Genomic DNA, 14863 nt, shown 5'->3' with positions numbered 1-14863 from the left:
ATTCCAGTCCTCGCGCCCCACTGCTCTGAACATTTTGTATGTCTCCCTTATTTAACACACCTGAATCAGATCATCAGCTCGTTGGAGAGACTCCACGCAGCAAAATCCCCAGAGTTAAATTAACTCTGCTCAGAGAACATTTGGTCCCTCTCTACAGAGAGTTAAAATAACTCTGAATCAGAGTTAAAGTTAATGAGATACTTAAGTGATTAATTAAGTGATGATTGGGCATTAATCATGAACACCTGCTGTCAACAAGCAGAATAACTGAAGGAAAGAGAAACTCAAGAACTACAACTGACTTCCAGCCACAGCAAGATCTCAGCAGAGGAGGATTAAATAACTCCACAAACAGCATTACCAACCTCACTTATTACTAACCAGACTGACTTTATTTCTGTCATACATCTACAGAAGGTCTTAGTGAGAATGAACAGAGGTGTAGATGTTGAGGATTTATTGAAATTTGTTGGTTACCATTCTGGAGACCAGTGTTTCCTTTAGTTGGGCAGTTTTACTCTTCATTTTTTTTTGTGTGTATTTGTGGTTTTTGTAACTGGTTTTACCAAAACATGTAAATTGTTACAAAGAAAGCCAGAAACAAAGATGATCAGGTGATATAGTTTTCAATTGTAAAAAGTAGAGTTACTTCTCTCATCACTGTCCAAAAGTGTTTTTGGATATTAGTAGATTATTTTCAGAATGAAAATCGCTACAGATTAGATGATCTGAATTTTTAAAACACTTTTCAGGGATTTTTTTTTCTTTTAAGACACAGATGTCAAGAATCAGCATATGAATCTCAACAATGGTGACATGTTTCATGCTGCAATGCATCATGGGAGCCGTGAGTTTTATACTATTGTGGCTCCCAGCATGCATTACGGAATGAAACATGCCACCATTGTTGAGATTCATATGCTGATTATTGATGTCTGTGTCTAAAAAAAAAAAAAATTAGTTTTGAGTTTCTCTTTCCTTCAGTGATACTGCTTGTTGACAGCAGGTGTTCATAATTAATCACTTAAGTATTTCATTAACTTTAACTCTGATTCAGAGTTATTTTAACTCTCTGTAGAGAGGGACCAAATATTATCTGAGCAGAGTTAATTTAACTCTGGGGATTTTGCTGCGTGGAGTCTCTCCAACGAGCTGATGATCTGATTCAGGTGTGTTAAATAAGGGAGACATACAAAATGTTCAGAGCAGTGGGGCGCGTGGACCAGAGGTGGAAAGTCCAGGGGTCAGAAAGTAAAAGTCCTGCCATATGTTTATTCCACCCATGAACTCAGTCAGCTGATTTCACTAATTAGTTCTCTCTCCTGGCTGAAAAACTGCACTCAAATTTTTTTTTATATCTAAACATAAGATTTATGTATTTGAATTGCATAACAAATTTCCATCCATTTGGATTACATAGTTTTAACATAAACCAATTAATAATCTGAATGTGATTCATATTTTTAAGTCATATATAAATGAAACAGATAAGATTTATGTAATTGTATTAATAAACTGAATTTGATTAATATTTGTCAGTCATATGTAAATGAAATGGATAAGATTTATGTAATCGTATACAGAAAAACACCCATGTTAAATTAGCACTGCTCAGTGTTCATATGTGTGCACACTACAGAGTTAAAGTACCATTGAAGCAGTGTTGAAGTTAATGAATTAAGTGGTGATTGAGCATTAATTATGAACACCTGCTGTTAACAAGCAGAATCACTGAAGAACAGAGAAACACAAGAACTACAACTGACTTCAGACACAGCCTTAGATGAAATCAACTATAGATAAAAGAAGACATTAAATCTCTCAAGTTCTCAGCAGAGGAGGATTAAACAACTCCACAAACAGCATTACCAGCGTCACTTATTACTAACCAGACTGACTTTATTTAATATCCGGTTTAATGAAATCATATTTTGTATTTTAAAGTCACCATGATGGTGGATAGCATTTGGTTTAATTGGGCTCTCGACCCTTAACACTTAAATCTAAAATATTCTTTTGGCTGTTATAATTGTGTGTTTGGAAAGCACATTTGTTGTAGCAAAAAAAGCCATGAGAAAGTGAGATCAGGTGATGATGGCTGTTTACTGGTGTAATACAAAGTCATCGTCACGTAATTGCCTGAACTTAATCAGTGTCTAATACTTTGGTTATAGATTTTTAAAAAAAAAATTTTTTAGATTAAAAGTCATTTGATTTTACAACATCAGAGCAATGCTGTTTATTAAATAATATAAATGATTTTAAAAACATTTAATACAGTAATCTTCTTCTGCTAAGATGTTACTTAGACATCAAGAATCAGTGTATGATTCTCAACAATGGTGACAATCAATGAAATGCTATATGCTGCAGTGCATGCGGTGTACCACCAATCAAAACTCACCCATATCTCCCAGCATGCACTGATTATCTGGATATTTTGTTTGATTGTCACCATTGTTGAGATTCATACGCTGTTTCTTGATGTCTGTGTGCATCTAAGTGATGCCATAGATTAAAGTTTTTGTTCACTAAAGAAATATTTTAAAAAAAGGATATTGTTTTACAAATAACACTGCTAGATATGTTGTAGAATTTAATTATTATGAATAAAACAACATTAACAACACAAGTCCAATATAATCAAAGCATTAGGCGGAGAATAAGATCAGGGAGCCAGACAGTTGCACGATGATATCATCATCAATTAAAAGCCAACATCACCTGATCTCACTTTCTCATGGCTTTTTTGCTACATCAAATGTGGTTTACAAACACAAAATTATAACAGCCAAAGAATACTTCATATTAAAGAGTCAAGGGTCAAGAGCCCAACTAAAGCAAATGCGATCCACCATTATGATGACTTTAAAATACAAAATATGATTTAATTAATCCGGATATTAAATAAAGTAAATCTGGTTAGTAATAAGTGAAACTGGTAATGCTGTTTGTGGAGTTGTTTAATCCTCCTCTGCTGAGATCTTCACATATTTAATGTCTTCTTTTAATTTTAGTTGATTTCATCTAAGGCTATGTCTGAAGTCAGTTGTAGTTCTTGTGTTTCTCTGTTCTTCAGTGATTCTGCTTGTTAACAGCAGGTGTTCATCATTAATGCTCAATCACCACTTAATTACCTCATTAACTTCAACACTTATTCAATGATACTTTAACTCTGTAGTGTGCACACATATGAACACTGAGCAGTGCTAACTTAACATCTTTCTAGATCCACTTTCCTGCAGAGTTTAGATCCAACCCTAATCCAACACACCTGAACAAGCTAATCAAGCTCTTAATGATTAATGCAACGTTACAGGTACACAACAAAATCCCCAGTGTTAAATCAACATTGCTCAGAGTACATATTGTCCCATTCTACAGAGTGTTAAAAGTGTTAAAGTTATTGAGATAATTAAGTGATTAATTAAGAGATGATTGAGCATTAGTGATGAACACCTGATGTTAAAGGTGCTCTAAGCGATCTCGCACACTTTTTAGGCCAAAACCTTTTTTTTTTCACATACCGCAAACATCTCCTCACTATCCGCTAGCTGCCTGTCCCCTGAACACACTGTAAAAAAAACACGTTCTCTGCAGAGAGCCCAAGCTCCACAAACTGCAGCAAAAACAAACTGAGCAATAAATAACTTGCTTTGGAAATTAAATGGGTCATGAGACCAACTAAAGCAAACACTGACCACCATAATGGTAGCATACTTTTTTGACCACTTAAATATCAACTCTCAACAATCAATTCCATAGACTTGTGACAAAAATAAAGCAAATCTGGTTAGTAATAACTAATAAGTGAAGCTGGTAATGCTGTTTGTGGAGTTGTTTATTCCTCCTCTGCTGAGATCTTCACAGATTTAATGTTTTCTCCATTTGATTTCAACTAAGGGTGTGGTTGAAGTCAGTTGTAGTTCTTGTGTTTCTCTTTCCTTCAGTGATTCTGTTTGTTAACATCAGGTGTTCATCACTAATGCTCAAACATCACTTAATTAATCATACAATTATCTCATTAACTTTAACACTCTATAGATTGGGACAATATTTGAGCAATGTTGATTTAACACTGGGGATTTTGTTGTGTACCTGTAACGTTGTATTAATCATTAAGAGCTTGATTAGCTTGTTCAGGTGTGTTTGATTAGGATTGGAGCTAAACTCTGCAGGAAAGTGGATCTCGCGGTCCAGAGTTGAGGACGCCTGTTGTAGTAAATGCCGTTACATCTGAAAGCAGGTGATGGCGATTTACTACTAATCAAGGAACCGGCTTTACCTACGAGATGCGCCTAACAATGTCATGCGATATATCACCCAGCCCTATATTTTACCATAATAGCCAAAACTGGCAAGTTTAATGTGTAAAACCATTTACTGTTTTATACCGAGACACTGATGGGCAGTTCAGGTATGAAGAATTGTGGTGTTTTCTTGAAGTGGATGGTGTACGGTGACGTCACAATTTGAATGCCTCTCCTTTCTGCTTCCACCATTTCACTGCCTGAAACACACACACAGACACACACAGACACAGACACACACACACACACACACACACACACACACACACACACACACACACACACGATTAGCCTCTCATATACAATCACACACAGACATGTAAACATACAGATGTACAGTATCTGTTGAGTCCTACCTCCTTCTGTTAGAAGACTGACTGAAACATAGATTGATCGTCCAACCAGCTGGTTAATGTCTGTAAAGGTGTCATTGATCATCTTCCTGGTCAGTTCTGCAGCACCTTCTCCTTCCCTTATCTATTCATGTGCGAGAAAGACATTAACATCAGTCTACAAGACAAGTTGAAAATGTAACTTCTTGTTAATTCTACACTGTAAAAAAAATCCCGTATTTTTTACGGAATAATGCTGGCAACTTTGGTTGCCAGAACAATTCTGTAAAAAATACATTAAAACTGTAATCACCTTTACGGAGCAGCATGTAAGTTTTACATTTTAAACTCGTATATTTAACAATGGATTTCAGCAATATTGACATGGCCATAAAGTTATTGAACAAATTCCTTCAGTAAGAATTGAAAACACCTGATGTTAACAAGCAGAATCACTGAAGGAGAAAACCATAATTAAAGTCACCATTATGGAGATCAGTGTGTGTTTTAGTTGGGCTCTTTACCCTTAAATTATTAACATTAAGTTTTGTTTGACTGTTGTACATGAGTTATAACAGCAGATGATGAACAAAGAGAAAAGGTGATCTGATGGTGTTGGTTGTGTTCTAACATAATCATTATTTCACAATCATTTGACCTGAATCACTGAACTCATATAGAGTCCAATTCATGAGTTAGGTAACTTTATTATCAATAGTGGTACCGTCATTGAACACCATAATATTATTAACTTTTACAATGTAATCCAAATCATTTCTAAAAAGTTTATCTTGTTCAAAAAAGAGACACACAGACATCAATAATCAGCCTGTGTATCTCAACAATGGTGACATTTATAAAGCATGTTGCAGTGCATTCTGGGTTTTACCAATCAAAACTCATTCATAGCTCCCATCATGCATTGCTGCATGAATAAATAATGAGCTTATGATCAGAGGTGATCTGTTTGTCACCATTGCTGAGATTCATACGCTAAATCTTGATATGTCTGTGTTGCCAAAACATTTTTTAATATGGATACATGTTTTTTTATTTTTATTTTTATTGATTTGATTATTTGAATTTCATTGAAAAGGCTAAACATATTATGCAGCTAAAGTTAATAAAATAAACCCAACTCATATGAGTTCAGTGATTCAGGTTAAATGATTGTGAATTGATGATTATGTTAAAACACAACCAACATCATCAGATCACCTTTTCTATTTGTTCATCTGCTGTTATAGCTCATATACAACAGCCAAACAAAAACTTAAAGTAATAATTTAAGGGTAAAGAGCCCAACTAAAACACACACTCATCTCCATAATGGTGACTTTAATTATGGTTTTCTCCTTCAGTGATTCTGCTTGTTAACATCAGGTGTTTTCAATTCTTACTGAAGGAATTTGTTCAATAACTTTATGGCCATGTCAATATTGCTGAAATCCATTGTTAAATATACCAGTTTAAAATGTAAAACTTACATGCTGCTCCGTAAAGGTGATTACAGTTTTAATGTATTTTTTACAGAATTGTTCTGGCAACCAAAGTTGCCAACATTATTCCGTAAAAAATACGGGATTTTTTTTACAGTGTAGGTTAGGAGAAATGAGATCCTAGATGTTTAATGTCTCTCACCTGAACTTTTTGAAGAGAGGCAGGAATACTTGTTTTCTTCTCATCGTCCATCACACCAAACACTACAAACGCATTTCCTTCCACCTTCTCTCCAAACAGGTACCTGTAAAAGCACATACAATTCTGCTGTAAAAACTGAACGTGACGATGAACGTTCATTCAAAGCAGCTTGAACATTTTCTGTTCCACTGAAGAAGGAAAGGAGCCATTTTCCTATAAGAATACAACTCTTGTGAAGACTTAAAAATTACTGTTTATTGTTATTTTGCTGTGGCTGGAAGTCATTTGTAGCTCTTGAGTTTCTCTTTCCTTCAGTGATTCTGCTTGTTGACAGCAGGTGTTCATCATTAATGCCCAATCATCACTTAATTGATCACTTAAGTATCTCATTAACTTTAACTCTGATTCAGAGTTATTTTAACTCTCTGTAGAGAGGGACCAAATGTTATCTGAGCAGAGTTCATTTAACTCTGGGGATTTTGCTGTGTGCCTGTAACAGAAGCACCAATAAGGGCGCTGGCGCTCTACGAGTTCGACGGGGACAACACGGAAGAGGACAGCTGCTCTCTTATCGCTTCAGGGAGCGAAGAGTGGCCGGTTCCCATCCCGGAACCCGCCCCTTCGCTGCAAGAGTCCATTGGAGTACGGGCTAGCGTCAACTTAGAACTTCTCCGCTTCCTGACTAAGGCCGTGCTTCTACCTAGACTTCCCCTGATTTAACGATCATTTTAAATACCTATATTAATGGTTACTACGAGTATTCGTAGTAATTATTAATATAAGGCGAGATTTAACTCATTCCATATTTGGAAATAATTTAATTAATGTATGCGACATATAAATATTCATATCTCATGAATATCGTCTCTCATTTGAGCTAACAAATTCCCAAAAACAGAGTCATTGTCGCTACATTAGCATATCATTGGAACTTGAACTTATTGAATGTAAAATCGCTAATCAGTGTTTTGTCATTAATACATTTGAGGGGTTTGCCTTGTCTACCATGTGAAACTAGAGTATGGGAAATAAGGTTGGCATCCATCATTTATTGTGTGGAGTTTTAAAACTGTTAAGTGCATGCAAGACACACGGCTCGTATGTTTTGAATCGCTCTTTTATGTGATTCATCGATCGGTGCAGCAACGGTTCAAGTCGAACAATCCTAAAATGATTGGATTGGCATGCAAATGAGTCTTCCCATTAACGGGAAGTTAATGGGAAGACTATTTATAGTAAGTAAACAACTCAACCATTTAGATATCACAGCTTTGTCACGTTAAAATCAAACTTGAAATGGCCTGAAAACATTATAACTGTGGCGGTTTTAGAGCGCAATCAGCATGGGGCATTTTAGCTGGGGCCGTTGAGTTGAGAGTTGAATACTGAATCAATATTCACACCTAATAAACATTTGGATGCATCTTGCACTTGTAAAAGACCTGGGTGTCATACTAGACTGCAACCTGTCTTTTAAAAATCATATTTCATATGTTACAAAAACTGCCTTTTTCCACCTTAGAAACATTGCTAAGCTACGTAATATGCTATCAGTTTCTGATGCAGAAAAGTTAGTTCATGCATTCATGACCTCGAGACTAGATTACTGTAATGCTCTATTAGCTGGTTGTCCTGCATGCTCAATAAACAAGCTACAGTTAGTCCAAAATCAAGCTGCTAGAGTTCTTTCTAGATCAAGAAAATATGATCATATAACACCGATCTTATCATCTCTACACTGGTTACCTATAAAGTTCCGTATTCATTATAAGGTATTGTTACTGACTCATAAAGCCCTAAACGGCTTAGCTCCAGTCTATTTAACGGATCTTCTATCGCCCTATAATCCATCGCGCTCTTTAAGATCACTAAATTCAAGCCTTTTGGTCAGGGCCGTGCACAGACATTTTGAGGGGCAGTGGCTTAAACCAAAAAAGGGGGCACTAAGGAGTTTGACTGAGGCAGTATCATCCTAATTTAGATAATTTTAATTCCAGAGGCCAAGGGAACTTTATCAGAATTATAATATCCTGGATCCATTAAATAACTGGCCTTTAACCCTCTGGGGTCGACAATCACGCCGGCGTGATCTGCTTGCTTTTTTTCTTATCGGTGCAAAAGAGATTCAAAATACTCTGTTGGTTTTGATCTTACATTTAAGTGTTTTACATCATTCGATCCAGTTAAGTTTTTTTTTTTTTTTTTTTGTATACTCACAATAAAAACAAAGTGTTGTGTCTTTCGCCAAATAAAGAAAAATAAACATGATGCGAGTTCTGCCTTCTCTCTGTCAGTGAAGTCCATTCTGAAACGCGTCCGAAAATTAACTAACTCAGCGATTACTTGTCACTCAGGAACGAGAGATTTGTCTTTATGAAGCTAGAATTCTCTTCTTTTAAATGAAGTAATTTATATAAAAAAACACATATTCTTAGTTTATGTAATCCGTTTGAAACCAAGGAGAGGCGCAGTTTTTCGTTCTCCCTTCATTATTTTTAATGAGCTGAGGCTGACACGCCCCCGGCGCTATTCACATGGTAATAGTTTAGGTGATCTACGCATCGCACACGCCCTCCAATCAATGCCATGAAAAGCAGTTTCTCGTCAGATTCACGGATAGTTCATCGCGTTTTGAGGATGGCACGCTTCTCCGGTAAAGTCGTCCTCCAGATGATTCTGGACAGCGAGGAAGAATTCACCTTTTCCTCAGAGAAAGATCGCATCAGATGGAGAACGGCTGCATTTTCAAGAGCGAATTGATCCCGCGGATACAAGTTCGAGTAAGTTGTTTAGTGTTATATAATTATTTTTCTGATTATATAGAACTCATATTAATTTTCAGACTATATTTTGCTTAGTTTTGGTTAGCTTTTGACATCTTACAGGAAAGATTGCCTTACAATATCCCTAACATTCGTATATGGTCGTGTAAACTGTTTCAATGTGATATTACTCTCTAAACATATTTGTATTAGGCTATATTTCACTCTGTTTTGATTAGCTTATGACACTGATTATCATGCTAAAAATACTGACTTTTGCGTAATGTAGCTCATTTGCGAATATCTGCTTAGGTGTAAATATGATTTCGTGCAGATATATTTCAGCCTCCGGTAAAATGTGATAGGCCTATAAATACTAGACATATTTTTATATATAAATGTTCGGTTTTGGTTAGCCTATGACACTTATCTTGCTAAAATATTGCCACAGATGATTGTGAATACAGGTGTAGGCTAAATGTTTGAAATGCTGTAAATGCGTGCGGTCTATATGGCCATCAACAGCTCGCGGTGACGCGATCTATGGCCCATAAATAGATATTTCTCCGTCCTATGGCCCATCAACAGATATATAGACTAAGGATGCTGAAAATTCAGCTTTGATCAAAGAAATGAATTATATTTTAAAGTATATTCAAATAGAAAATCATTATTTTAAATTGTAATAATATTTCACAATATTACTGTTGTTTCTGTATTTTTGATCAAATAAATGCAGCCTTCTTCCAAAAATATTAAAAATGGTAATGTGTCCAAACGTTTGACTGGTACTATATGTTTATATATGTACGGTAGCACTGTGGTCTTGTGAGGCACAACATTTAGTTCCTCCACATAGAGGAATTACAATAAAAACAGATTGAAAAACAAAACCTTTGAATCTCCTCTCATTCTCAGATTCTCCTCTCTGCCTCACAGCACCGTGATGGGGCATTAGCCATTGATGGGGGAGTGTCTATTGTCTCCCCTCATTCATATTCATGGCCATCAACACCCCTACGCATATAGCAGCGCTGGCACAAAAACTGACTTACAAAGTTTAAATCGTTATATTGTTGTTTTGTGAAAGAGTGATCAAAATGATTTTCACATCATGTTGTAGTAAACATTCTAGCCTACAAGAATGGTAACTCAAAAGTCTTGTGCCAAACTATTCAGTATGAGTTATATGGGCTCATTGCAGTGACACATTTTTTCTCAAAACTTACTAACCACGCATAATATTTTTTTTCTATAAAATGCAAACATGTAACTTCCATTTTGCTCACATATTATTGTAGCAGAGTTTGTGCTGAATACAGAATAATTATGTGTTGGCCAAAGGTATGTTGTAAGCAGCTGAAATAAGCACAAATGTCAGGGCATGTCAAAGGCTGTGGCTGAAGTCAGTTGTAGTTCTTGTGTTTCTGCTCGTCTCTTTTTCTGTTCTCTTCTTTCCTTCAGTGATTCTGCTTGTTAACAGGCTTATTAATGCTGAAATAACTCCATATTTAATATACACAAACTTTTTGGCTCAGATAAGGTCCTGTTCTGGTTTATTTCTTTGCTCTTGGCTGACATGTGGCATTGCTATGGTCTGCTTGTGGCCCAGATCTGGCAAACAGGAGCGGTTCACTCAAGTGCCATCGTTCCACGCTGCATGTGGGCCAGAACCTCATTCCACAAGTGCCAGATGTGGGCCGGATCTGGGCCGAAACAGTGTTGCTATCTGGGGAAGTTCTTATTGAGAATTAACAGAGGTTTAACTCAGATGTGTTAATCCGTCTCATCCGTAAAAAATATTACGGGGGGGGAATCATAATTTATGTGGCAGCAATGCGTCTCCGTAGCCTAATACGGTGACAAATAGGCGTCTGAATATTTTGTTATTTTTCCACCATTACGGTGGAAACCACAATAAATATTAATTTAATTATATAATATAGCGCTAACAGTAACAACTCTGCACACACAATAAGTTCTTAGGTTAACCTATATATTTCAAAGATTACAAGCAATATTATTAATTAAATTTAACAAATTAGAATTAAGTAATAATTAATCAAATTAATTAATTAAATGTTTACCATTTAAAATTAGAAACATTTACAAAATAAATGTTATTGCCAACATTCAAGACACCTGATGTTAACAAGCAGAATCACTGAAGGAGAAAACCATAATTGAAGTCACCATTATTGAGATCAGTGTGTGTTTTAGTTGGGCTCTTCACCCTTAAATTATTAACTTAAAGTTTTGTTTGGCTGTTGTACATGAGTTGTAACAGCAGATGAACAAATAGAAACGGTGGTAGTATGGTGTTGGCGGTCATCATTATTTCACAATCATTTGACCTGAATCACTGAACTCATATATCTTCCAATTCATGAGTTAGGTTTGTTTTATTAATTATAGCTGCATAACATTTTTAGCCTTTTCAATGAAATCCAAATGATCAAATCAATTAAAAAAAAACATATATATATATAATCTTGTTTTTTGGCACACACAGACATCAAAATTTAGCATATGAATCTCAGCAATGGTGACAAAAAGATCACCTCTGATCATAAGCTCATTATTTATTCATGCAGCAATGCATGATGGGAGCCATGAATGAGTTTTGATTGGTGAAAAACAGAATGCACTGCAACATGCTTTATAAATGTCACCATTGTTGAGATTCACAGGCTGATTATTGATGTCTGTGTGTCTCTTTTTTGTTTGAGAAAAACTTTTTAGAAATTATTTTGGAATTGCAAAAGTTAAATTGCAAAACTTAGAAATAACATGGTGTTACAAGACAAGTGATCAATAAATGAATAAAACTATTTCATCAATAAAGTTAACTCAACTCATAAATCTAGATTCTGAATATATGAGTTCAGTGATTCAGGTTAAATGATTGTGAAATAATGATGATGTTTAAACACAACCAACACCATCAGATCACCTTTTCTATTTGTTCATCTGCTGTTATAACTCATGTACAGCAGCCAAACAAAACTTAAAGTTAATAATTTAAGGGTCAAGAGCCCAAATAAAACACAGATAGATCTCAATATTGGTGGCTTTAATTATGGTTTTCTCCTTCAGTGATTCTGCTTGTTAACATCAGGTGTCTTCAATGTTGGCAATAACATATATTTTGTATATGTTACTAATTTTAAATGGTAAACATTTAATGAATTAATTTGATTAATTATTACTCAATTCTAATTTGTTAAATTTAATTAATAATATTGCTTGTAATCTTTGAAATATTTCTGTAGCTAGTTTTGGCCAGATTACTTGTTTTGAATGAGGGATCTGAAAGGTTTCCAGACCAAATGACCCACTAAATAAACGGGTCCAGATCGGAACCGCGGCGGATTGCTTTATCAGCGGATACGGGAAGGGTCTGCCGCGGATCTGGTCTGGATCCGCAATCCTTATCTGTTCCGGATCCGTTGCGCTGTGCAAGTGGACTCCGTTCCGGACCCGTTTTGCAGATCCGCCCCGGAGTCTATTGCTGTCAGGATAGGCACGATATTAAATCACTGTAATAAACTACTGTTGCTAACATATTTCTTTCGGTCCAGGTTTATATAAGCCTATTTATTGATTGATTTTTTTTTTCCTTCTAACGTTACTCTGGTATAATGTTGGTGCTGCATATTATGACCGTTCTGAAAGCTTGGCTTTTATTTTGATAGACTATATTCACTATTATTTTCGGGTCACGTGTCCAATCTATCTTTCTTTTAAGGTAGATCTTCAAACAGAGAAATGAAAAAAGCAATTTAAAAAAAAACTAAATCGGACGGTTATTTGTAGTTGGTTTAGTCGTTTTTCGTTTTTGGATTCAGAAACGGGCCGTTTTTCGTTTTTGGCGATCATTTTATCGTTATTCCTTTTTGAACAAAGAATGAACGAAAAACGGAAGTCACGTGGGGGTCAGGGGATCTCTGGATAATCCGTAATTCGTTTGTAATTATAAAACGAAAATACCGTTTTTCTGTTTTTTGTTTCAAAACGAAAAACCAAATAACCGTTTTTGGTGTCAGAATCAAAAAACGAAAAACCAATTAAAAACGGGCCGTTTTTCGTTTTTGGCGATCATTTTATCGTTATTCCTTTTTGAACAAAGAATGAACGAAAAACGGAAGTCACGTGGGGGTCAGGGGATCTCTGGATAATCCGTAATTCGTTTGTAATTATAAAACGAAAATACCGTTTTTCTGTTTTTTGTTTCAAAACGAAAAACCAAATAACCGTTTTTGGTGTCAGAATCAAAAAACGAAAAACCAATTAAAAACGGGCCGTTTTTCGTTTTTGGCGATCATTTTATCGTTATTCCTTTTTGAACAAAGAATGAAGAGAGTCTTTGAACTTCAGTCAATTCGTTTTTCGTTTATAAACCAAAAACGGAGGTCATGTGGTGGATAATCCGTAATTCGTTTTTCTGTTTCAAAACGAAAAACCAAATAACGTTTTTTGGTGTCAGAATCAAAAAACGAAAAACCAATTAGAAACGGACCGTTTTTCGTTTTTGGCGTTCATTTTATCGTTATTCCTTTTTGAACAAAGAATGAAGAGAGTCTTTGAACTTCAGTCAATTCGTTTTTCATTTATAAACCAAAAACGGAGGTCATGTGGTGGATAATCCGTAATTCGTTTTTCTGTTTCAAAACGAAAAACCAAATAACGGTTTTTGGTGTCAGAATCAAAAAACGAAAAACCAATTAGAAACGGACCGTTTTTCGTTTTTGGCGTTCATTTTATCGTTATTCCTTTTTGAACAAAGAATGAAGAGAGTCTTTGAACTTCAGTCAATTCGTTTTTCGTTTATAAACCAAAAACGGAGGTCATGTGGTGGATAATCCGTAATTCGTTTTTCTGTTTCAAAACGAAAAACCAAATAACGGTTTTTGGTGTCAGAATCAAAAAACGAAAAACCAATTAGAAACGGACCGTTTTTCGTTTTTGGCGTTCATTTTATCGTTATTCCTTTTTGAACAAAGAATGAACGAAAAACGGAAGTCACGTGGTCTATTCCTTTTTTGGAAGCGAAAGTAGGCTAACCCTTTCAAAATAAAAGTAACTAGCTATAGTTAGCGAGGTGATTGTTGACTAAAACTGAACTAATATAACGTTTTTTAGGACAACTAAAGTAGCACTGGGTGTGAAAAAAAACACTAGTTAACTGAAATAAAAATTAAAACTAATAAAATAATAACTCTGGCTGTTAGGGAGAATTAAACATTTGTAAGACCATTGGTGACCTGTAACTTCAGATTAAGACAAGTGAACTAATTTTATATGTAGCTTAGGATAGCAGGTAGCCTATTTATTTATAAGTTTCTATTATTTAATTCACATTTTAGTTTTGTAACATATTTATAGCCCTTCTTGCTATGTGGATGCTCAACCAGCAGGTCCCCCTTCTGTGCACCGACTCTTTCTGTGGCAACAACAGGCAACAAGGGTTTGACCTTTTGACTTGTGTTTTTATCAAAGAGAAGGCAAGCACTGCTACCAACAGAAGCTAATCATTGAGTTTGAAGGGTGTGCAGAAATTCACCTGCCTTCCAGCTCCTCTTTCTATGGCACTAAAGCTGCTAAAAACTCTCAGCATCCACCATACTGTTACCCCTTTCTGTGTCAAAAAACAAAACTCTTCCAAAACAAATCTATAAAGTTGTATACTTTTTATTTTCCTTTGCATTTTTCTCCAGTGTAATATAGGCTACTTATTATGTTAGTAAAGTAGATGAAATATGTTTTTATGCAGCTCGTAGTTCTCATTAGTTATGTAGACCTTGTGTGTGAAACCTAG

The 14863-nt window shown here is 35.5% G+C and overlaps 1 protein-coding gene across 2 annotated transcripts in view; it reads right to left on the bottom strand.

The window, feature by feature from the left end:
• Window positions 1–14863, bottom strand: part of LOC306999661 (complement C3-like) — a 223736-nt gene that overhangs the window by 142568 nt on the left and 66305 nt on the right. For both annotated transcript variants that reach the window (XM_079614534.1, XM_079614535.1), the window contains exons 8-10: window positions 6284–6386; window positions 4667–4787; window positions 4395–4510 (exon numbers count right to left, since the gene is read on the bottom strand). In XM_079614534.1, the coding sequence (XP_079470660.1) occupies window positions 4395–4510; window positions 4667–4787; window positions 6284–6386 (340 nt within the window). The remainder of the gene's footprint in view (window positions 1–4394; window positions 4511–4666; window positions 4788–6283; window positions 6387–14863) is intronic.

The sequence above is a fragment of the Phoxinus phoxinus genome (assembly GCF_949152265.1).
Source record: "Phoxinus phoxinus genome assembly, chromosome: 6".
NCBI lineage: Eukaryota > Metazoa > Chordata > Actinopteri > Cypriniformes > Leuciscidae > Phoxinus > Phoxinus phoxinus.
This window is presented reverse-complemented; position numbering and strand designations above follow the sequence as displayed.